Source organism: Myotis daubentonii, chromosome 12 (genome assembly GCF_963259705.1).
Source record: "Myotis daubentonii chromosome 12, mMyoDau2.1, whole genome shotgun sequence".
NCBI lineage: Eukaryota > Metazoa > Chordata > Mammalia > Chiroptera > Vespertilionidae > Myotis > Myotis daubentonii.
Genome location: NC_081851.1, coordinates 67,595,382 through 67,619,692, shown reverse-complemented (window position 1 = coordinate 67,619,692; position 24,311 = coordinate 67,595,382). Strand labels below are relative to the sequence as shown.

At 57.4% G+C, this 24,311-nt stretch overlaps 1 protein-coding gene across 2 annotated transcripts; it reads left to right on the top strand.

Annotated features, from left to right (window-relative positions):
• The first annotated feature begins 1,032 nt into the window (after window positions 1–1,032).
• Window positions 1,033–23,550, top strand: FOSL2 (FOS like 2, AP-1 transcription factor subunit). Of its 2 annotated transcripts, XM_059660270.1 has the most exons (5): window positions 1,033–1,985; window positions 4,003–4,107; window positions 11,517–11,768; window positions 16,435–16,542; window positions 19,015–23,550. In XM_059660270.1, exons 1-5 carry the CDS (start codon window positions 1,884–1,886, stop codon window positions 19,519–19,521), a joined length of 1,074 nt encoding a protein of 357 aa, XP_059516253.1. In that variant the 5' UTR covers window positions 1,033–1,883; the 3' UTR covers window positions 19,522–23,550. The 2 variants fall into 2 exon arrangements, with proteins under 2 accessions (XP_059516253.1, XP_059516254.1); XM_059660271.1 differs by lacking the exon at window positions 4,003–4,107 and having other exon boundaries at window positions 1,050–1,985.
• Window positions 23,551–24,311: the final 761 nt, after the last annotated feature.

Sequence of the window (24,311 nt, the reverse complement as noted above, 5' to 3'; positions counted from 1 at the left end):
TAGGCGTCCGACTACTTTGCTCCCTGAACTTCGCTCCAAAACAGCTGAAGACAATGTTCGCCCACACCTTCTCTCAGGCTTCCCTCCTTTTCTGGTTGTTGTTGTTGTGTGTGTGTGCGCGCGCGCGCGTGTTTTAATTTCTAACAGACTGGAATTTGCTTTTAATGCCTGATTGCTCCTATTAGGTGCGTTCCAACTGCCCGGCATAGAGGGCGGTCGTGATGTCTTGACTTGATTAATTTCGTCTTCCAGGCTACTCCTATGAAATTAATGGGGGGCAGAGGGAGCAGTGTACCGCCAGTCAGAGGGGAAAATTAGGCAGCCGGCCCCGCCCGGCGGCGCCTCGCCTCGCCCAGCCCGGCCGCAGGGCGGCGTGGTACCCTGCGTGCCCGGGGCGCCCGCTGCACCCCGCGGCGCCGCAGAGGGCGCCGACGACCACGCGCGGCCGCGCCCTCCCTGCGAGCGGCTCTCCGCGCCCGGCGCTCGGCCTAGCGTTGGCGCCGCACTGAACCGCCTGTCTCGCTCTTCAGAACTGTGATTATTCTCTAAAACCCGGCGCCGAGGCCCGCGCGGCCGCTCTCGGGGCCGCCCCCCGCCCCTCCCCAAGGCCGGGGAGGGGGGCGGGGGGTGGCTTGCGGCGCGCTCAGGAGCCCGAGAGGGAATCCCTGTCCCTACACGTCACCCGAAAGCAAGGGAACCCGCACTCGCGTCCTCTAACGCAAATGACCATCTTTGGCAACCTGCGCCAATGGAACAGACCAAGGGCGCGGGGCCGGGGAGGGGTGTCCGGGCGCGGGCGAGAGCCCCTCGGCTCCCCCAAACCGCGGGGGCCAGCCGCTCCCACCCCCGCCACCACCTTCCTTCCTAGCACTGGGTGTGCTGCTGGCGTCAGCGCAGCCAGGAGAACAAGCAGGGAGGGGAGCGCTGCGCCCGCCCCCTCTCGCGCCTCTTCCTCCTCCTCCTCCTGGGCCTCCTTCCCCCGCCTCCCCGCGCGCTCCTCCCAGCAAGGTTGACGTGAGTGAATCCACATGGTACAGGGGCTGGAGAATAAAGAGTGTGGAGTTGAACTCGTGCCATTGTAGTGACTCATCTCGGGCAGAGCACAGGGGCTCCGAGCGAACCAGCGAGCGAGCGAGCGAGCGAGCGGTGCTCGGCGGGGACAGAGGGAGAGAGAGACGCGGACGGGCGAAGCGGGCCTGTCCAGGAGCGGGCACCCGGGAAGGGGTGCAGGTCCAGTCGCCCGAGCCGCGGCACCGGCACCGGGAGCGGGGCCGCGTCCCTCTCAGCTTGAACCCCACGGGCTACGGGACGGTCGCGGGCTGCCTTCTCTTAATCAAGTGTCCGAGCCGCTCCGAAACTCCGGCGGCGCGTTGGCCACAGGAAGTTTATTTTCAGTGGCTTTTCTAAAAGGAGGAAATAGAAGTTTCTCCGAGAGGGCAGCCTTTCTTTTCGCCTTCTTTTGCCCTGCCCGAAATCGGGGGTCCGCAGACCCGGCTGGCGTGACTCGCCGGGCTCCCCTTCTTTTCTGATTTCCAGTTTTTGATAGAACCGGCGGTCCCGGCTGGGCTCCGACTGCGCGCGGGGGCGGGAGGGCGCGCGCAGGGGAGGGACCGAGGGACGCGCCGACTTGTTAGAGGGAGGGACCGGGTCCCGCGGCGCTGGTCGAGCAGGAAAGAAGTGCAGCGCTCGGCGCGCGGGGGCCACTGTTCCCGGGTGTCGCCGCCTCCCGGTTCGCGCGGCCGCCGTGGGGGAGAAGCCGGGGAGCGGAGACTGCAGCCCAGGCGCAGCCCGCAGGGAGCGAGCGCGCAGCAGCCGGTGCGCGGCCGCGGCCAGGGCGGGGAGAGAAAAACACCCTGTTTCCTCTCGGGCCCCCACCGCGGATCATGTACCAGGATTATCCCGGGAACTTTGACACCTCGTCCCGGGGCAGCAGCGGCTCTCCTGCGCACGCCGAGTCCTACTCCAGCGGCGGCGGCAGCCAGCAGGTAGGTGCGGGGCCCGGGTGCACCTGGCGGCGCGGGCGGACCCCATGCCCTCAGCCCGCCGCCACTGCCTCTTTTGCTTTCTTTTCCCTGTCTTGGCATGGCGAGAAATTTTCTATGGGCCACCGCTGTAAGTTCTAAGTTTTCGCCCTGTCCTGCCCATCCCCATCACTTTTCTCTGTATAAAACTGGAGCGAGGAGTGGGTTGAAAGCCGGCAAACCATTTCCTTCACATTACATCTTACCCGGACTAGCTCCGTCAGCACCAAGCCGGTCACCTCGTTACCTCCTCTCCCAGGAATCCTACGCCCCCTTTCCCTCTTTCTCCTTGGTAGACAAAAAAAACAAAACAAAACAAAAAAACACCTTTGTACCCTCCCCTGTTCCTACGGGAACGCCTCTCCCTCTCTACTCCGCCAGCCTTAGTTAATTTCTCAAAGACGTGGACTCCTTCAAGTCATCCGGAGTGAGGGTGAGGCTGGCTGTTCTGGGAATCAGGTGCGAAGGTCTGGAAGGAGGTGGTCAGCCTGGATTGGCTCGGGGTGGCCCCTGTGTGCCCCGTGCCCATCCATAGGGTCACAGCAGGAGCCTGCACTGCTGTCAGAAGGGGTGCCTTGAAGGTCCGGAGGTACCTGGGACAAGGACGCCTACAGAGAGAAGTGGGGGAAAAGGCTCCTGGGTGGTTCTGGAAGCAGAAAAACAACTTGTTTCTAAAGCAGCCGGACTGGTTTGCACTGGAGGGATTCTGCGTGTGATCTGTGTGCCTATAAATACCAGAAAGGTGCTGGTGGGGTGGTGGTGCTGGTGAGGTGCCTGCAGCAGCCCCCCCCCACCCCCACCCCCAGACTTGTGAGGGAACTGGCTTAAACGGCCACTACAACCTGAAGCCCGCTGGTCAGGATCTAGCCAAGTTGATGGCAGCAAGAGTTGCCCTGGTAAGGCGGTGGCCTTGGCTTCTAGAAGCCCAGCCCGGAGGACCCTGCTGGAGTATAAAATGGAAACACGGTCCTCTTTGGGATCTGAATCACCTTGTTCCAAAGTGATCCCCCTACCTGGTGAGTCCCCACGATGGCATTTCTGTGTCTTCCCTTACCTCCCCTAGTGCCCCCTCTAAGTCCCCACTGTAGAGAGCCTGGTCTGTGGGTGGAGGGTGCAGTCAGCGCACCCTTCATGATGAGCGCCAAGGGGCTGAGTTTAAAATCTTATCACAAAAGTGTTTGATGTTGTTTGCTTTCCAGCCCCGCTAGTAGTTTGTGTTGAATCCAAACATCATTAGGCAGGGGGTTGGAGTCAGTTATGCCCACTCCCTCCCTCTCCGATCCAACAAATCCCCGAACGTCCCCCTCCTCCCCGAATCAGGAAGGGATCTTTTGATTTCTTGTCTGTCCTTTGGCTGCTGCTGCTGTGGCAGTCGTCGTTGAAATACGACAGTCTTGCCGCCTGGCTTTGCTCAGACCCTGGGGCCTGGATGGGAAGTCAGACCGGACACCAGTGCCCCGATTGAATAATCTGTGTCACTAGGGCTTTGAGCCCAGGATGTGAGCAGAGGCAATTCCCTGTTTTGGAAGAAAATCAGACAGGAAACCGGTGCTAGGAAGAAGGAAGAGAACTCAGTCCAGCAGAGTGTAATGGGGCCTCATTACCGAAGCAAAAGGCAGCTGTTGGCTAATTCCTAGCATGCTGTAACACATGAGGATTTTGCAATTAGTAATAACTAGTGCATGGGGTTCTTGAATATGCGCCTGCCCTTGGCCCAGCAGCTTGAGTGAGGTGCCTTTCAAAGCAGAGGGATTGGCAAAGCAATGCCACTCTTCAGACAAGTTTCTCAGCCCGTCCACTCCTGGCTGGGGGAGAGGGGTGGGGATTTTTCCATCATTTCTCCACCTTTGGGTTCTATGGTCCTAAGGACTGACTTTGAAAGGCTTTTGTTACTTAACAAGTCTGTGCTATGACCCCACCCAATCTCAAGGTAACTTTATTACACACCAGATAAAACCTATAATCACTTTATTTCTCTCAGCTTCCTTTACGGGGAGACTGCCGGCAGTTAGAGACGGGCCGTCCTCCTCTGTGGCGTCTCAATGGACCAATCCCTGTAAACCACTGTTCTCTGGTTTTCCCTTGGGCAAGTGAACATTATTTTTTCCTGATCTCTTTGTTTGTGGGGTCTAATATTCCTGATGTTTGTTGCTGTTTACTCAACCCAGAACTTTCCTCTCCTCTCCAGCTTCCTAAAGCTTGATCTTAACACGGTCATGAGTCCCAGTGACTGGGGGGGGTGAGGGGAGGGGGTGCGGGGTGGTGGGGGAGTGGGGAGATAACTTTTTGTTGAAACCTCTGTTCTTGTACATGGCAGGAACTCGAAGCATGAGAAATATTTCCTGTCCCAGTTATAGTTTTAATCTCCGAGGTTGGTCATTGGTGATTTTGTTCTGTTGGTGATCATTGCACACATCTCCCCCTCCTGGCTTTTTCTTTGTGTTGTTGTTGTGTTCTCTCTCTCTCTCTCTCTCTCTCTCTCTCTCTCTCTCTCTCTCTCTCTCTCTCTCTCCTGACTTTCCTAGGAAAACACCTCCCAGATAAATGCCCTGCCTGGCTGCTCCACTATTACGGTTTCAGGGCCTGAGTATTACGCAATCCCGCCGGTTACACAAACACAGGTCATTTCATAACTTGTTTTCATCAGCTGGGTCCCCTTTTAATGAAAAAAATAAAACCAAAACAAAAACAAGACCTAGACCTTTTCCAAGGCTGCCATTTGTCTGCCCCTTAGATAACTTGTGAAAATAAATCAAGGGGGACAGTTCTTTTTCGGAATCAAGGAATCCCAGACTACCTCTCGTCTGCAGCAACCACCCTTTCCCAGGAGACAGACACACACACAAAATTTCCCGGAGTGAACTGTTGCCAACTGTACCAGGCTGGGACATTCCTCACATCAAAGAACTTTTACCAGAAATGACTGTGATTCCCAAGTCAGCCCTAATCGTGCCTCTCTAGTGCCCCCTACGGGACATGCTTAGAAGAACCATCTGGGGAATGTATTTTTCCAGCTCCAGAGAGTTAACTTGGTGAGTTTTTGAAATTCTTAGGATTTTTTTTTCTTTTTAGTTCAGGACAAATAAATGGCATACACTTAACAGCAGTTAACTGGGAACTGCTTGACTTTGAGATGCGGTTTTTTAAAAAAAAAAAAATTTCTTTTGTTCTAAATAAAACCTTGTTGAAAAGAAGTGCTTTTTTTCCTTTCCCCATGTCTGTCTCTTGGTTAGGGAGTCAGCACAGTGGCTGCACATTCCGCAGGCTTGTTTCCTTGATGTGTTGTGTTAGGAGATGGCATTGTTTGGGTGGGGGATGGTCTTCAGAATTGCGGGGAAGGAGGGAGGTATATATGAAGGGTCTGCTGCCTTGTTTTTTTTTTTTTTTTTTTTTTTTGGCCTTGATCTTACAGACGTCATAGATTAGGATCAAACAAAATGTTACCCCAGGAATTTGTCTGTTCCACTGATTCTTGATGGTGGAAATCAGCGTCACTTTTTCATCCAAGTGAGTGGGGTGAAGCAGCAGTCAAGTATTATCTGAGTGGCAGTTAAATTTTTCTTTCCAGCCCCCTGCGTGCATTTCCATTCCTTTATCTCTGCCTGCCTTCTTTTTCTAGGTGAGTGTAAAGTTAGGAGCCGCGTTATCTTTTTTCTTTTCTATCTTAAGACCAGCACACCAGAGCTTAGCCATCCAAATCACTGTTGTCCCTTCGTAATTGCTCCTGGAGGAGACGACACACATATGCAAATGTGGGGGCTTAGTCAAGTCAGACTCAGAAAGGTCTTACCACACCCCTCTTTTGGAATTGCCTTCAGCAAGTTCCTTCCTGCTAACAAATCTCTGTCCTTTGAGGTAAGTTTGATATTTGGAAATGATCAAGAGATTTGACATCTAAGGAATCACATCTGACGTGTAAGGTCTGGGTAGCCCGGTTGGGTCCCCAGCGGAGTGTGACCCCGAGTCCTGTTGGTCTCAGGTCTGGAGGTTGCCTGGGAGAGCGGTTGCCAGGACAGGGCACCCCAAAGCAGGCACCTTGGCCATCTATCCCTCAGGGGGTATTTTTCCTCTCTGTTGAACAGGAATAAAAATACTGGCTTTGAGAATTCAGGAAACGAACTCTCTGGCCTACTTGTTGAAAGAAAGAAAAAGGCTGCATCATTACTTGGTGGATTTGTATTATTCGTGTTGTATATGGTATCTTTCGGTGGCCACATCATTTCAAAATGGTGACAGCTGCCCTGATTGAGGCAAATATATCTCTTCCAGCCCCCACCTAGTAACTCTATCCCTCTTCAACCCACTGGGCTAGAGAGAGAAGCTATTGGGGTTCTCTTGCCCAGCACTGGCTCATCCTGTCACGTGGCAGTGACTTGGCCGTGCTCACGCCGCTGTGGTTGTAGGGGAGGTGGCATGGCCTTCCCATTGAGAAGATGTGTCTGAGGGTTGGTGGCGGTACAAAAGGGGTCCACAGAATAGTGGAGAAAATTCCCTGTGTTTTGGAGTGGGGTTTCTGGCCGAAGTGGCCCTGGGAGGAAAGAAGTGGGAACCCGCGGGAGTAAGTCTGCATCAGCCACTTCCTTCTGTTCGTGCTTTGGCCTTTCTCCCCTGATTTTCTCCATCCTGGCAGGCAGGCAGGCAGAGAAGGGCAGCGTGCTTCTCTAACCTGGGAACAGGAGGCGTGGAGAGGAGGCAGGCTACCCGCCATCGTGCTTGTATGCCGTAGAGTCTGGGGAAACCATGAGTTATTAGCAGCCATTTCCACTGTGGCCTACGTGGCTGCTCCGGGGGGAGTGAAAAGTCAGGGCAACGTTCCGTGTTGATCTGTGAACATGGGCTGAGTCCCATAGAGAAGGCTCTGGAGGGCTCCCCGAGTTCAATAAAAATATAGAACATCTGAATCAAACTGCGCCTCACCGGGGGGATTCTGGGTTAAGAGGGAACATTCGCACTTACCCTCTCTTCTTTCCCTGAGCCAGACTCCCGGGATGTGGGACTTTTCCTTTTCCTGTGCTGGGAATCTAAAAGAAAGGGCGGGGGAGGTATTCTTAAGAGCCATACCTACCTGGCTGTGGAGACAGGTCACAGGCGTTCATGGGGTTCATGGCTTGAGCGCTTGGTGGCTCAGTCTGAATCAGTTTGATGGAGAAATGTCCGGGCAAGGGGGTGGGCCAAGAATGCCAGCCCCAACTGCCATCTCGGCGCCATTTCTGCCCCGCTCAGCAGTGGCTGGGATGAGCCCCGGCCCATCCGTGTCTGCAGGGAACAGGAGCCCACACCCTTGTTCCAAGACCTTCTGTAGAAGGCCGTGGCTGTACCCTCATTTCTGCATCCAAGGCTGTTGTGTAAAGTTCAGGAAGGTCCTTTTCCAAAAGCAGCCACTGCTGGGCTGCGGACACCTCTCTGATCTGATGACGCTGCGGCGGCCATAGGCACCCTGTGTTCGGGGCTGTCTCTCGGGCAGGGGGAGGAGGACACGCATACTTGGCAGCCCATAGCACCCTCACGTCCCTGTGCTGCGGAGTAACAGAGGTCCTGGTGCCCAGGGACCCGCCGCAAGGCCGGTGAGGGCTCGGGCTGCAGCTCGGGGCCTGGAGATGCGGGCTGCGGGGTCAGAGCCCGTCCCTGCGACCCGCTGGGTTAGAGGGAGCCCTCGGGTCTGATGTTTTGCTTTCTCCTTTCCTCTCTTTGTCCTTTTCCCCCAAACCTGAGCACAGGAGATGAAAATGTCCCTCCAGAACAGGGGGCACCAAACTATGGCCCCAGTGTTTTTATAAGGAAGGTTCCATGGAGCCCAGGCCCGCCTGTTTGTTTACATATTGTCTGTGGCTGCTTTCCCGCTGCAATGGCAGACTTGAGTAGTTGCGACAGAGACGGTGCGGCCCACAAAGCCTGAAGTATTTACTACCCGGCCGTTTACAGCGAACGTTAGCCAAACGCTCCTCTCAGAGGTCAGCGGGGGCCAGTCTGTCCTTTTATGGGCATTCTTGCCCACCCAGCCATCGACAGGATGGCACAATTAACTACAGCACTTGGAGGGTTTGCCAGGTTGGAGTGCCACACAGACATCTAGCATCTTTGAACCTGTCCTTAGACGTGGAGCTTCCGGGGGAGCTGGGGGACCCCAGAGGAGCCAAGTGAGGTCCCGGGTCACCTCCTCTAGCCCCCCATGCCCAGCACACACCTGGTGCTGCAGAAGGAATCCAACTACCCTAATGCCCGCAATTGGGAACCTCATCTTAGTTTCTGTTCAGTGTAACCCGGTCTTAGAGAACCACGCTTTAACCCCAGCAATTTATCTTGGGCCTGTTGGCATAGAGGAATGCCAGGCCCCGACCACAAACTCCTCGCCTCACCTCTCCTCTGAATAACACCTTCAGAGGTGAGACAAGACATCTGCCAGATCTCTCTTAAACTTGTGTGTGTCTCGCAGAGGCTCCTCTGGGAGACAAAGCCTTCTTTATCAGCCCCAGTCCCCTCTGGGGATGGGACGGTGCTTACAGCCAGGGTGTTATCCAGATGGCTTTAGCTCCCTCTCAAACAAGGTGTACCTGCATTTAGAGGCAGTCATTACCTCTGTCTTGCTTTTATTGCTGCCTTGTTTTGTCTAGACCAAGCCATCGCTGCAAGGAATCTGGCTGGGGGCCGGGAGCACATTCCCTGCCATGGAGCCAGCCCTGCGAGGGCCTGAATCCTCCACCTTCTCCTAAGGGATCCTAGTGTCCAAGCTTTGCTTCCGATTTTCTGCTCCCCCTGGACTGGAATGGGGGCTCTTTGGGTGCTTGGAATGAGGAGTGAATTTCTTGGGTGCTTTCTGGAAAGGAAAGCGGACAGTTCCCCACCTCACCCCGTAGATGGAGGTCAAGGCCGCATTAAACCCTGGATGCCTCAGGGGTCCTTCAGAACCACCGCCCTGACTTGGGAGAGAAATGGAGTGAAATGTTGGGTGCTCCCCAGGAGTGGGGCGCTGGCAGTTCTCCCCGGAGCCACCCGTGCAGAGCGCCCGACGACGACGATGATAACGTGATGGTGGTGGTGACAGCAGTGGCGATGCCGCCTCCCATCTGTTTGCAGCATTTCTCAACCCTGGCTGCACATTAGAATCTCCCCAGGTGGTTTTTAAAAATACCTTATCAGAACCCCACCCCAAACCAGTTATTTTCGAACGCTAATGGCGAGGCTGGCTCCAGCCTTGGTGTTTTGAAAAAGCTCCTCAGACTTCTAATGTGCAGCCGGGGCTGAGAACCATGCGCGTGCTTTCATAGCCTGTGATTACAAGTAGCTACTAATTTAACCCTCGGCACAGGGCAGGGCGTGTGGTGTTAGCATTCCCACTTAGGCAGGGAAACTGAGTCCTCAGATTTGCCAAGGCCTCAAATCCAGGCCTCACGACGACTCCAAGTGCAGTGCTGACTCCCTGCCGGCGGCACCCCTCCCCTCGCAGCCTGAGAAACAGCCGTCTGGGCCCAGTGCTTCTGCACACTCTCAGTGCTCTGTCTCCTCAAAGCCTCGCCCTGGTTGTCTGTTTTCTTCCTAAAGATCGTTTCCCCATGGAATCCTTCCTTGTTCACTGCACCCTTCCCTCCCTCACACCATACACACACACACACGCACACGCACACGCACACGCACACCCATATACACCTTCTTTGCAGTCAGCTCCTGATAAAAAGCCCAGTTGTCTGCCTTCTGAGGCAACACAGAATCCCTTGCACTGGGCAGCTCTCCTCACGGAATCCCAGAATCCATTGCACTGGAAGCACCACACAATCCCTGAATTTATTGCAGTGGGTGGCATGGTTCATGGAATCCCAGAATCCCTTGTGCTGGGTCCCTCTCTTCATTGAATGCTTTTGGCCTGGGGCCGTCCGGGAGGTGAGGCAGTGCATGCTGCCACCCGGACTAGGGTCAGGCCGTTGGAAGGGGATCGAGCCAGGAATGGTTCTCAGCTCCCTCAGGTCCAGTGGGGTGCTCTAAGCTCCCCTTCCTTTACACAACAGGAACCCAGGTGTCAACACCAGCGGCAGAGACAGTGGTGGGGGCAGCGGCCATTGCTGCTGATGCCGCTGGTCCTGGTTGGTGTGATTGGGCCCGAGTGCGGGGAGGTGCTGTCGTGCCCATGCCGATGATGGCATAATGACAGCGGGATTTCATCGGAGGTCTCAGAGCTGCGGGGCCTCCTGGGTGAGAGGCGAGGTCTGCGGGGAACTCGGCAGAGATGACCTGATGCTCTGTCAGGGCAGTGGGGGGGTCCAGCACCTGGGCTGTATTTTGTGTGAGAACTCTGGCCTCCTTGTCAGGTGACCTGGCTTCATTAGCAGCGTGGCCTGGGAGGAGGCAATCTCTTTAGCCTCCCTTTCTGCCTCTGAAATGGCGATCGTGGTAGTGCTTCCCTGGGGGGGAGAATGGGTGAGTAATCGAGGTACGACACCACCATGCCTGTCACTGAGTGCGTGCTCCGTGCGTGCTGCTACTGCTGTCGTCCTCTGACCCACCAGAGTCGGGGAGAAAGGATTTGCAGGCTCTTTTTGTAGAAACAGGAAACTTCTGAGGATGAGGGTTCTGTTCGGGGAGCTCTTCCCCGAAAGCTGTGTGTTGTGGGAGGGGGGTGTCCCTTCCTTTCTCCCTCCTTCTCTCACTTTCTAGTAGCTGCTCCGAGGAAAGGTCAAACCCAGCTTCCGGGGAGCATGGCCCAGTTTAGCTTTTGTTCTCTGTCGTCACCGTAACTTTAAGGAGAATGCCTCCCCCAGCGTGTTCAGAGGGCGCTGCAGCGTGGCCTGGGCGTGAATTACGAGAGAGAGAGAAAAGTCTAAGCTGGCAGCTCCAGTGTCCCCCAGATGCATGGCTGAACACAGGTAGACAGATGTGCAGACAGGAGAGACACAGCATGTCTGTCCCAAGCAAGAGGGGGGAAGGGCAAGGTGGAGGTCAGGGGCAGTGGGGGGGGGGGGGGCTCTGGCAGCTCATGTTACCACTTTCAATCTCATGGGCGGGAGGACACCTTTTCATGGCCCTGACCTCACCCTGATGGTGGGGTCACAGCTCCATTCCGATCCTGCTTGGAAAGTGACGAAAGCAGGCACAACAGGCTTCCTGACCCTGCGAATAGTTGGCAGGTGACCCGGGGCCTCAGAAGGCTCAGGTGGGAGGCCAGCCCTCCTGCAGATGTGCACATAGCTGGCCTGGAGGGACCCAGAGAGGGCCTGCTGAGTGTGAGCGGCTAGGACCACATCTGTGCTAGAAGTCACTTGGGATATGACGACATTCTCACTGAGGGGCCCCGGGACTTCATTCAGGGAGCCGGTCTGACACGGGGCCCCAGGAATAGTTAGGATTCCCCTGATGCTTGGATGTGCGGGATTTGTCCAGGGAAGCCCACCCGTGTCCTTGGTCCCCCAAGCATTGACCCTGCTTTCAGCTGGCTTTTGCCTCTTGTCTCTGCGTGTCCTGTTCTGCTCAGCACTTCTCGGCTCAGTCCTGTTTTTCTCATTTCAGAAATTCCGGGTCGATATGCCTGGCTCCGGCAGCGCCTTCATCCCCACCATCAACGCCATCACGACCAGCCAGGACCTGCAGTGGATGGTGCAGCCCACAGTGATCACCTCCATGTCCAACCCGTACCCCCGCTCGCACCCCTACAGCCCCCTGCCGGGCCTGGCCTCCGTCCCTGGGCACATGGCCCTCCAGAGACCCGGCGTGATCAAGACCATCGGCACCACCGTGGGCCGCAGGAGGAGAGATGAGCAGGTACAGCTCGGATCTGCACAGAAAGGCCACATCGGTGGCTTTTGCAGCCTGGTGGGGAGCAGGGTCAGTGTTCTGGGGTCACTGGGAAGAGAGAAAACGAGGGGCCAGGAGCACGTGATTTCCATCCTTGGAGGCAGGGGTGGAGGCCTGAGGTCAGGTCTGGCTCTGTCGCCTCCCATGTCCCTTAGAAGCCCTGTCCCAGCTTCCTCGGCTGCAGGATAGGGATCAGGGTACCTGCCGGCCAAGACTTGTTGCCACTGGAAGGCGGTCAGGCGTGGGAAACACCTTGTAAGTGGTGAGGCGTCAGCAAATGGGAAGGACTGTTAGGACCTGCCCACAGCAGTGTCCTGCTTGGTCCGTGGCAGCGTGGCCGCAGGACAAGCAGCCAGCGAGCCCTGGCCAGCTTTCTGGGATTAGCCCTTCACCATCTCCCAGTATCTGGTGCAGACAAGCGGCCCAGCAGACCCAAAGGGTCGCACTCTAGGCCGGTTCCGCCCACAGTACTTTACTTCGTTCCACTAAGGTGTCCTTGGCCTCCAGTGAAGCAGGGTGAGCGCCTGGGATGAGTGTTCCAGGGGGCTGGACGGGGGTCCTGCCCAGCTGCTTCAGCTGACCTGGGGTGAGGGTGGGAGGTCAGGCGTCAGCCTTGTTTTTCTCAAGGGGCTCAGCTGGGAGGAATTGGCTGGCTGGGAGGGACCAGAAAATGGTGGGGCCTCTGCCCTCAAGGCAGCATCCACCAGAAGGCCCCTGGGTGCATCAACACGGAGCCAGGCAGCCCAGGCCCCCTGATTCCAGAAAGAGCCCACAGAATCATGCGTAATTCCAGGAAGGAGGGTATGAGCTGTCCAAGTGCCCCATCTGTGCCCCTTCACAGATGACTGGACCAAAGCTCAGACATCCCTGCCTGGGGCCACTCGGCAATGCGAGAGGAGCCTGGACTAGAACCAGTGCCCGGGGCTCCCTGTGCAGTGATCTGCAGGGCCTTGTCACCAGGAGTCCAGGAAAGGGCACATGCTGTAGGAGGGGAATCCCTTTTTCAAATCAAGTGTTGACCTGGAGAACCCCTCCGACGACAGCATGGGTCCTCTGCTCCACAGTGTTCCGGTACAAGGACCTTTAAACCCGGTCCTCTGGGTAATCGTGACCCAGGGCCGGCCGTCCCCAGGATACCTGGAATTACAAGGGTCTCTCTCCACGGAGCCGGAAGCTTCTGCAGGGGCCCTGTATCCACTGCGTGCTGGCTTGTTCTGTTCGCAGCAGGACCATGCAGGGTGGCAAGGGAGGGGTGCGTAAGAGATGCTGTAAGCGATACAGCTCATAGATGCTATTGGGCTTCTGCTGGGGTGAATGGGGGGGCAAGTAGCCAGGATTCCCCTCACCATTGCTTCCATAGCTGCAGTAGTGGATATTGCAGTAGCAGTGATCCTCATGTCTTTTATAAGCCTGCTTCCTTCAGGGATCCCACGGTGCCATGCTCTGCAGTCACTGGGGAGCTGGATTCTCCCTGTGTGCGACTCCTGAGAGACAGCCAGGCTTGTGAGAGGGACTGTTTGGGGCCAGGAGAACAACAAAGCGAGATGCACTGAACACTCTTCATCCTTTTCTGGGTTGAGCTCACACCAGATTTGGAGGCTTATATCTGGAAGGGATTTTGGAGACCAGCTTTGTAAAAAAAAAATGTTGCCTCTGCACCCATTTTACAGATGGGGAAACTGAGGCCCAGGAAGGAAAAGGGCCTTGGCCAGGGTCACACAGAAAGTTAGTGCAGAGCCAGGACTGGAATCCACCTCCCTTGACCTCCAGCCCTGTGGTTTTCCCACTGCACCATCTAGGCGTGCCCTAAGACAATCTGTCTGGAAAATTTCCTTCCTTTTTTGAGAGGGAGGGAGAGAGCCAGGAGCACTTTATTTCATGTCATTGTCAATTAGGAGTTCAGACAATCATCCGGCAGCTTGGAGGAAGCCTGGGCGAAGCCAGGCGGTAGCATCCTCCACCTTGGCTCTCTGGTTCCTAGCCCTAGGGTCTTTTCCCTGAAGCTTGCTTCTGCCTTCCTGACCTCCCCCAGGGGAGGGGCCTGCTACAGGAGCCAGCCTGGTGCCTTCCTGCCCTCCTCCAGCCTGCCCATGGCTCCCTCTGAGCCCAGGGGTGGTGACTGAGGTGACAGGGAGGGGAGGGTGTGTGTGGCTTGTGGGTGGGTACACGGTAGTGCTGACACACTCAAGCGGTAACCATGTTGATGTCACCACCCCTGAACACTTCCCATGCCCACAGCTCCCACAAGTTGCCCGCCCCAGACCGTACCAGATAGGAAAGAGACTTCTAGGCCAATGGGGAGGCCGAAAGTTGTCCTGAAGCAGCCAAGGGGAAGGGAGGCCCAAGTGGACCGTCCCCGCCGTCCATCCGTGTGGGGGAGGGGCTAGCAGATCCTCACGGGGAGCCTGAGCCCAGGACTGCAGCAGGGCCACCAGGCTCTCTTGGTAACTGTGGGCTCAGGTTGAGACACGTTGAGGAGCAGCAAGTATTCAGGCACAGTGGCCTCATGACCTCAGCCAGGCGGCTGGCCCCGCATGGAGCAGGGTGTCCGGTCCACTTGGACTCTTCTGGGACTCAGAAAAAGCACGAGAGAGGAGACCTTGGGATCGCATCTCCTTCCTAGCGCTTTCTAGTTAGAGGATTCACAGGCTGCATCTCATCTGATCATCACAGACAATTTGTGGAAGGCAGGGCAGGTCCTGCTGATCCCATTTTACAGATGGGAGGCCTGAGGCTCAGAAGGTGCGGTGATTCGTCCCAGGCCACACAGAAAGGCCGTTGCTGGGTTCTGCTCCCCGCCAGCCTGATACCTCTCAGAAGAGAGGATGTGGAGCCCGTGGCTCTCTGGGGCTGAGGCCGGGACTTGAGGGACCTGGAGGTGGGACTTGGCCGTGGGATCAGGTTTTGGAAGGGGCCTGACGACTCCTAGGGATGCTACCTGCCGGACTGCTCGGTGCATCGCACCTGGCGGCCGCTGCCGGGGCTGAGACACACAGCGAGGGAGGAGCTGGAGAGAGAGGAGCTGGCCTGGGTCTTCACCCCGCAGGTGGGAGCGGCGGAGGAGGTGGAGGAGTGTGGTCTGACATCCTGGGAGTGAAGGGGTCCCAGGGCAGACACAGATGGGTGGGCGCTCGGTCCAGCGGAGCCCCGGGAGGCAGGGACTGACTGCTGGGAGGCCCTGGCGGTCTCCCCGGCCCCGGAGGCGTCCACTTCCCTCTGGGCCCTGTATGGAGCCTGCTGGGGGAAGGATTTGAAAGCTGAGCAGGTGTGATGAGCTTGTCTGTGCCTGAGCAATAGCTGGCACATTTTCATGCCAGTGTTTGGAGAATTTGGATACAGGGCTCGGGCAGCGTGGGGCCACGGGGTCACCTCAGTGTCAACAGGGATGGGTGTGTCCTCTGCGGCTATGCCCTGCTTTGCTGTTCCGGCCGGCACGGCACAGCAACCGAGCTGAGGCTCAGGGAGCGTCCCAGGGACTCCGCGTGGGCCCAGCCAGGGGCCTGCCCCCCGCTCCCAGGGTGGCCTGGAGCATCCCTCAGCGGGCAGCGTCTCTCCTCCCCTCCAAGAGTGGCTTTGGCTTTCTTGCCCAAGTGCCCCTAGGGTGTGAGACCTAGGTCCTAGCCCCTCAGAGTCTTCTAAGCCCCAGGACAGCGCTTGGCACATGGGTGTGCCGTCCGTGTTGGATAACCGCACGGGATGGTCTTTCCTTTGGAACTGCCCTCTGCCTTGGCCCGCAGCCATGTCCGGTGTCACCTCCGTCTGCGGGGCGTTGGGCCAGAGCCCTGGATGGGCTGTGTCAGCACTGCCGAGCAGAGCAGAGGTCTTGCCCTGTGGCATGAGGCACGGCCCCTCACCAGCCTCGTTGTAAGAAGCCGGGCTGAGCTCTGCAGGGAGGTTTGCTCACTCGGTCCTCGGATAAACCCCGAACCCCTCAAACCGTGCCTGGCGCCTAGAAGGTGCTCGTTTGCTGAGTGAGCGGATGTGGTGGGCAGCGGGAGTTGAGGTGCCTGAGGGCTTCTCCTCCTTTGGCCCATCCTGGCCTGCCTCAAGGTGTGTGCCAGGCGGCCACTGGGTCTCGGGTGGAACTGAGAGCCGCTGGCAGAGGAGGTCGGGAGTGGGGTGGCATCCTTGACCCTCCCTCTGGCAACAGACCATCTCCCCACCTCCACCTGCAGGGTGGTTCTTACTCGGGGCCCAGCCACTTAGCCAAATGGGGATAATGAGGCTTGCAGAGCAGGCAGGGATGGGAGTGTAATTAGCCCAGGTTTGGGAGAAGCTGCCGTCGCGGGTGGGGCCGGGCCTGGCTGGCACGAGGGGACTCCCTGGGGGAGGCAGCCCATCTCTCTCTCGCTGCCCTTGGCACAGCCTCGGCGCTGACATGACAGATGCTGCTGCCGTCACGCCTGGGCCACGTCCCTGACCCGTGGCAGCGCTGTCCTCCTTGTGCACGTGGGCGTCACCTGTGGGGTGGGCTCAGCCCTCAGTGTCCTCTGAGCCTGGCCGAGCTCCTCTTGCCTCCCTCCCTCCCCAGTTCCAGAGGGGCTTCCCGCCCTACTTAAAATGCAGCTAAAAAACCCAAAAAGCTGGGGCACCATCCCTGAACCTAACCAGGACCCTCTGCCTTGGCCTCTAGCTGTCCCCTGAAGAGGAGGAGAAGCGTCGAATCCGGAGGGAAAGGAACAAGCTTGCCGCTGCCAAGTGCCGGAACCGCCGTCGGGAGCTGACGGAGAAGCTGCAGGCGGTGAGGAATCTGCGGGGGGAGGCGGGGGTGCCTCCGGGTGGGCTGCGGGGGGCCCCAGGCTCCTGGCCTGCCACCTTCTCCTGCCACTAGTGGCCTACAGATGGGTTCGTGGCGATGCACGTTCCTTCCTTGGTGCATGTCGGGTAGCACTGGCCTGGTTGAAGGGAGAGGGAAGGAGGGAGCTGGCCTTTGGCACCAGCCTGGGCCCGAGAGAGAAGAGCTGGACCGCTCAGTGGGCCTGGTGCCCTTTCTCACTCGGTGTCTGAGTGTCCCCTGCCCTCAGGCCTGCTGGGCTCCCGGGTGACGGATGGCAGACTGTGTGGGCATTGCCAGGCCCCGGGAGCCAAGGCAGGCCTAGACCTGCCCTCTCCAGGGCTGCCTCCCAAGTTCCCAGCCACCCCCATGCCTACTGCCAGCAGGAGTGGCCCAGCTCGCAGAGGTGACTGGATTGGGGCTGGGGGCACCTGCTGTCTGGTCTTGTGGAGACGGTCACATCTCGGCGGAGTGGTGCTGTCTTGGGGCTTTCTCACACCTTCATGGGCAGGAGGTTCTCCACCTCTGCTATGAGCCTGACGCTGTGGCCTGGAACCTCATTCTGCCCTCGTTGTCACTCTCCCCTGCCGCCTCGTTGCCCACACCTGGGGGCCCACGGCTCTGCCCCAAAGCTTGACCTGACCAATGTCACACAACTCGCTCAGAGCCTGCTCTGCGGGGGGGCGGGGGGGGGGGCGTTCGCCCCGTGCAGGAAACCCACAGCTAGGACAGGCTCTCCTGGGTAGAGTGTTTCTAAGTGAGGAGATGAGGGAGACCCTGCCATGGTCCTTACAGAGACCAGCCAGGATGGGGCTTTGGAAATCACCGGTTACCTTGCGCATCCCATCCCCTTATGTAATCCTCCCCGGTACCACTCGCCTGCTTCAGCTCCTCTCCACCCTGGGGCCCTCGCTCTTGGGTGTTGCCTGTGCCCTGCGTGGATGCTGTGATGCCTGTACTAATGCCCCCTGGAGGTGTTCCTGGAAGTCGGGAGGGTGAGGGGGGGTTTTCTGTTGCCCCGTGAGGCGGGCCCATGAGTGGTCAGCACTCCTTGGGGAGACCTCCCCTCCCAGGAGAGCCCTCTTTGCTGCCAACCATTCAAGGAGCCAGGCCCTCTGGCTCTACCCTGGGCGCTCCTTACCACCAGCCCAGAAGCCTCACACCCCGCTCCCCGCCTCCCCACCCCCAGCCCAGCCACCCAGGCCCCTGAGCCACATCCTCCACAGGAAACCTCTCAGAGCTCATGACGTTCGTCAGACCCTTGAGACAGATGGAAACTTTTTTCACTCCGGAATATGCTCTACTCCACTCGGTGACGCTCTGGCCCGTTCGCCTCGTGCTTGAACGGGAACCCGTGCAAGGGGAAAGTGGGAGGAGGCTGGTGACACACACCTTCTCGGCTGCCATGATTACCCCTCGTGTGCATGTGTGTGTATGTGTGTGTGTGTGTGTGCTGCTGCTGCTTTGGCTTTGTGTGGAAGGAGGGGCTGAGGTCCCTGCCATCTTCAGGTGCCCGCCTGGCTGCCAGGCTCCTCATCTGCTAAGCAGGGGGCTGACCTGAATACCTGGCAGGGTTCTCTGAGTCCTGAAACACAGGCTTCTGAAATCAGGGCGGAAAGGGGAGGAGGGGCTGTGACGACCCTACCACAAGCCAGGCCGTGTCCTAGGCTCCAGTACACAGACAGTCTCCACCAGGGGTCCTCAAACTTTTTAAACGGGGGGCCAGTTCACTGTCCCTCAGACCGTTGGAGTGCCGGACTATAGTTTAAAAAAAAACTATGAACAAATTCCTATGCACACTGCACATATCTTATTTTGAAGTAAAAAAACAAAACGGGAACAAATACAATATTTGTATTTGCATGTGGCCCGTGGGCCGTAGTTTGAGGACCCCTGGTCTCCACTGTCATCCTGCTTGGAGTTTAGTGCATCCCTACTCCCCCCACCCCCCTCACCCCCGCCCCCGCAGGCTGTGGGCTCTGGAGGCAGATACATTGGGGTCAAGTCTGGGCTACCTACCTGTTGGCTCTGTGACTTCAGGCAAATTACTACACCTCTCTGAACCCAGCTCCTTACCGGCAGAATGGGTCGATGATCATACCTGCTTCAAAAACCTGCTGGAGGATGAGATGAGAAAAGGCCTATGAAATGCTTCCCTCGGTGCCTGGCACCACGTAAGCGTTCAGTCGTGGCCGTGCCAGGTGTCGTTTCACCTCTCCTCCAGGCCCTCTGCCTCCTCCTCGATCTGGCGCTTTGGAAATAGAGGGATCCTTGAGCCTCCAGTGACTTGGCAGCAGTGGCGCCCACCGGCCAGCTGCTCCCATGGTCGGTCCTCTGAGGACGTGGCTGGGTTCGCCTTGGTGCCTGGATCTGAACTGCCTGCTCCACGCAGGTCCCTGGCAGGTCGCGGTCCCTCATGTGCCTCTCTTTCTCCCGCAGGAGACGGAGGAGCTGGAGGAGGAGAAGTCGGGCCTGCAGAAAGAGATCGCCGAGCTGCAGAAGGAGAAGGAGAAGCTGGAGTTCATGCTGGTGGCCCACGGGCCCGTGTGCAAGATCAGCCCCGAGGAGCGCCGGTCGCCCCCGGCCTCTGGGCTGCAGCCCCTGCGCGGCGGGGGCGCCGTGGTGGTGAAGCAGGAGCCGCTGGAAGAGGACAGCCCCTCGTCCTCCTCCGCCGGGCTGGACAAGGGCCAGCGCTCTGTCATCAAGCCCATCAGCATCGCCGGGGGCTTCTACGGGGAGGAGCCCCTGCACACCCCGATCGTGGTGACCTCCACGCCTGCCATCACTCCGGGCACCTCGAACCTCGTCTTCACCTACCCCAGCGTCCTGGAGCAGGAGTCGCCCGCCTCGCCCTCCGAGTCCTGCTCCAAGGCTCACCGCAGGAGCAGTAGCAGCGGGGACCAGTCCTCAGACTCCTTGAACTCCCCCACCCTGCTGGCCCTGTAACCCGCGGCCGGGGGTCCTCATCGCTGCCTCCTCCGCTGGGACCAGCACCTTCCAGCGCTCCGGGGCTGCGAGGGCACGAGGGGGCCCTGCCAGCGAGCTGCCTGGCTCTGGGACCGAGGAGGCGCGGGCACGAGGCGCTGGAGGACCGGCCTGGGTGAGATCTCTGAGAAGTCACGAAACCTCCTCCCTCGTCCCATCTTGCAAAGCGAATCCTGTTTCTTGAACCGCCTTGGAGAACTTGGTGGGCTCGGGCAGCTCCCTGGCTTCTGAAGCGCCCGAAGCTGGTGTGGACCATCCCTGTCCCTTGGTTACGAAACGTCTCTGGAGTGATGGTGCCCTGCCCTGCCCCACCGAGCATGCCCGTGGCCTGTGGGTTTCACCTTCCCCCTCTTTGCCCCTTCTACCCCCCAGTGTCAGTTTCACTTCCTCTTGGTTTTTATCAAATTTGCCATGACATTTCATCTGGGTGGTCTGACTATTAAAACTTCGTGTCTGGAGATGGGGCAGCAGGTGGCTCTCCTGCTGGGGCGGACTTGTCCAGAGGGGACAATGTGCAATACGGAACCGTCCTCCCCGACACTCCCCGCCACCGCCATCTCCAGCGGTCCCGGCAGCGCTGCGTGGGCCCTGGAGCAGCTGCACCGGCACGGGAGGCTCAGAGCACCTTGCTCCCCACCATCGGGGACGGCTCTCGGCTCTCGCGGAGCGGCTTGGCCAGAAGACAGGGTGTGAGGGCGACAGCCAGGGCACAGGTTGTGTTTGCCAAACGCCTAATTAACAGGCCAGGAATAGTGCCAACAAGCCACACGGTGTTCTCGCGGCTTCCTTCACCTGCTGTCTTGAGCAGGACGTCTCCTGTAATTACTGCCTCGCCTCTCTGCCCCTGGACCCTTCTCTGCTGACCAGGGAGGTGTCCCTCCCTCGGAACCACACGTCACGCCTTGTCCCAGCGGCTCTGCCCTCCCCACCCTGGCTCCTAGGGTGATGCCACCCACAGAGATTTAATGAGCTTGGGCCTGGACCCTCCCCAGCTGGCTGCAGGTGGCCCCTCCCCAAGCTTCAAAGGCAACCTTCGCTGGGGATGGAAGGCAGGGGAGGGAGGAGGCGGCCAGCCGAGTGGGGTTTGCCTCACACCTGCCCTGGTACCTGGCTTGCCCTGTCCTGGCTGCTCATCTCTCTGAAGTGCCCATGGCCATTGGATGGGTCAAGTGCTTTCTCTTTAGACTCCCCATCCCCCTCACCCCAGTGTGCTCTTCGGGTCCGACGGCTTGTGCACCATTCCCGGGGGCTGCTGAGATGCGAGATGAGATGAGATGCTCTCACTGCCAGATGCAGCTGCCCCCTGCCCACAGCGGGAGGGGAGGGAAGCTCCTCTGGCCCTGAAGAGCAAAGCTCAGCGTGGCCCCTGCCACCGCCCTCCCAGCCTCTTTCTCAGAGCCTCCTGGGCCTCTGCTGGGCTGGCGCTCTGAGGGAGCCCCCGCTGTCCTGCCCCAGCTCTAGAGATTGTTGTATGATCATGTAAACTATTTCCTGTTATTTAAATCAAACCCAGTGGGGGGTCAAAGGAGAGAGCACTGGCACTTAGAGCTCACCTGTCCCTTCACACACCTGGGCCTCTGTGCTGGTCAGGGTCATGTCTGTCGCCTACCGGACACAAGAGTGGGATGGTGTGTGCTTAGAATGCACAGCCCGCGGGGCCTGGAAGCCGTGTGTGGAAGGAGATGTCGAGAGAAAAGGATGTTGTCTGGACATCCTTTACAGATGCCGTTTCCCACAATCCCTGGCTGCGATGCTGCCCTCCTCTTCCAGAGGCTCAGGGAGGGGTGTGCCTAATTAGAAGGGGCAGGAGGGTTTCCGGCTTCAGGTTAATCAATGAAGCAGTCGGCCAGGGGGAGCAGGAGTCGGCAAAGAAACAGGTGCCCAGCTGGGAGGAGCTTCATCATCTCAACTGGTGTTTGTGGCCAAGTGGGAGCTCTTCTCTCTCTCTCTCTCTCTCTCTCTCTCTCTCTCTCTCTCTCTCTCTCTCTCTCTCTCCCTCTCTCCTGCTTTCTGGTGTTTCATTTCTCAAAGCCCCTTCATGCCCTCGTTTGCACAGCACTGACCCCACGGCAGGCCACAGTCTGTGACACGGGCCAAGCTGGACATTCCTGAGATGGAATCCGGCTTCCCTGCAGATTCCAAGCTGCGTTGGCTCTGGGGCCAGCAGCAGGCAAAGCCCCAGCCCCTCCCGGCCCTCGCTGTGTTCTAGGAGGCGGCCGGGAGGGTTGGGGAAGGCAGCTGCGGCACCTGTCGGGAGCCCGTCCTCAGGTGCTTCCTCCGGCTTGTCCTCCGAGTTCATGCACACGCACCCCTGTGCTCCAGAATCACCAGACGGCAGGCCCGCTGCTTCCTCCTCCGGGGCTCCAGCTAGAACAGCTGCAGTGGGGGCTTTGCACTGGGGCCGGGAACCGCTGTGCTGCCCCTGTGTCCCCAGCAGGGAGGCAGCTGGCAGCCCTGGGACAGCTCAGGGCAGGCCTCTGACAAGTGAGTGTGAAACACAGCCTTGGCCACCTGGCTGGCCTCGCTGGGAGCAGCCCTCCTGGCCGGTGGAGGGGACAGCTGCTGACACAGGAAGGAGAGGAGGTCCCAGGCGAGGCTTAGGAAATCGCTGGAGCCAGCTCTAAGCAGAGAACTCACTGGGGAGGTTTTCAGAAAGACACCATTGTTCTGCCTGTGTGAACGGCCAGGTGTGTCCACTGGCCAGTCATCCAGGGTCTCAAAGCCAAGAGCCATCCGAGGCTCCGAGGCTGCTGCTGCCCTGCCTCGGGCTCTGGGGAAAGGGGTTTCCTCTCTGCTCCCACTTGGCTCCACGTGTCAGGTGGGCTCGACTCCACGCGCATGGGGACTTTTCTGCCCTGTCCTTGATGGACCAGCCGTGCTCCTTGCAACCTCCCCGTTTCACGTTCAGGTTGATTTCCTCCCTGACCAGACATCTGTGAGGTCCCTTTAAGAAGGAAAAGAATAAGCACCTACTATGTGTTAGGCACTTTTAAATATGTCCTCTTTCAGATGAGACTAAGGAACGGGGTGCCTTCGTAAAGGCCCCCAAGAAATGGATAAACAAAAAGTTGGAGATGAGAAGGTCTTTCTTCAAAAAGCCAAGGCAAGATTGTCTTCAGTCTGAGGTTTATTCTAGAAGACCCATCCCCTACAATATGCTTCCACCTCTAAATCTCTTCTTCTCTCTACCTTGTGATGTGCTCCTTTGTACTCCTCAGATGGTTGGAGGGGTCACCTGAGTCCTTATAGAATTTGTGGACCAATAGGGTATGTATAACTTGCTTTTAAAAAATGTAAGTAAAGGGGTCTTGCTACTTTCTGCTTGTTGAGTCTTTTTGGCATTCATCTTCAAAGCCAGCATCTCACTATTTATTAACAGGTTGGGGTGTGTGTGTGTGTGTGTGTGTGTGCGCGCACATGTGTATATGAGTGTCTGTGTGTGTGTGTGTGCATTTCCAGGTGTGCCCGTGTCCTCCTGCAGCTTTTGAAAAGGAAACCCAGTCACCCCACCACTCATTTGACATCTCCTCAGGCTTCTAGTGCTTTGGCCGGACATCAACCAAGGGTTTTAAATTTTCCAGTGCTGACATGTTCAGGAGGGGCGGGCTCAAATTTTGAGGAGGGTGTGGGGAGGGGAGGGGGAGAAGAAAAGGACGTTTATTTTATTATTTATTTTAAATGTTTACATCTTCGTGCTGTACCAAGCCTGAATAGAAACAGATAGCATTAAAGTACTCCGTTCCTCCCTCCCTCTCTTTCTTCCTTATTTTTTAAATTAGGCTAATGATGCTTTTTTGTTCCTGAAATGATTTGTGACTTGCGCTGTATAAACTGTATAAAAAGGTTCTGTTTTTTTTTTAAAGATGGATTGTCACTCCTCTGGGGACAGTGGTCCCCGAGAAGTCTACATCATGAGAGAACACAACAAAACGTCCTGCCCTGTCCCCTAAAGACTGTTTCCTCTGTACGATTAAAGGTTTATTCCAGCTATTTTAGTTTGTGGTTACTTGCTGTCGAGGGAGAAAACATTCACCTTTGTACAAAGAGTGGGTATCGGGGCGTCTTCCCTGCGATGGGAGATGTACATATGTATTTGGGTGTACAGTGGGAAGCGGGGAGCTTTGTGCGTCCGTATTTGAGATGTCGATGACGTGGCGTAAAGTCTGCCGTCAGGTCCCGGAGGCGAACAGCCTGTGCGAGATTCCTGTAGCCCCGTGGGAACTCAGCACCGTCCTGAGGTCTTTTTTCCCTGTTGGTGAAACGGGCCCACAGGAACGGATCCAACAGGCAGGCCGGGGAGCGCCACGACCTCTGTATCGTTTTGAACATTGAGGAGTATCTCTGCTCCGAAGCATCCCTGGTGGTGTCTTTGTTCTCGTTTCGTTACTTTACTGTCATACAAGCCTACAGTATTTGCACTAAAGAAAGCTTGTTAGGAAAAGCTTGCTGCTATGGAAGAAAGAACATATTGAGACTTTTTTTTTCCCTTTGCTTTTTTTTTTTTTTTTTTTTTGGTTAGCTTTTCCACTTTCAATTGAGCAGCATTTTGTAGAATAAAATGAATTGAGATCGAAGAGCCTCTTCTGGTCGGTTTATTCCACCTTTTCTTCTCGCCTCTCCTGTCACTTCTCTTTTCCTTCTGGTCTTCTCTGCCTTTGGCTTTGTGGCTCCAGTTGGTGTCTCCGGGGGCGAGGGAAGCAGGGATGGTCTGCCCGGAACCTCTTTCTGCAGCACCGGGAGGTGGGCTGCTG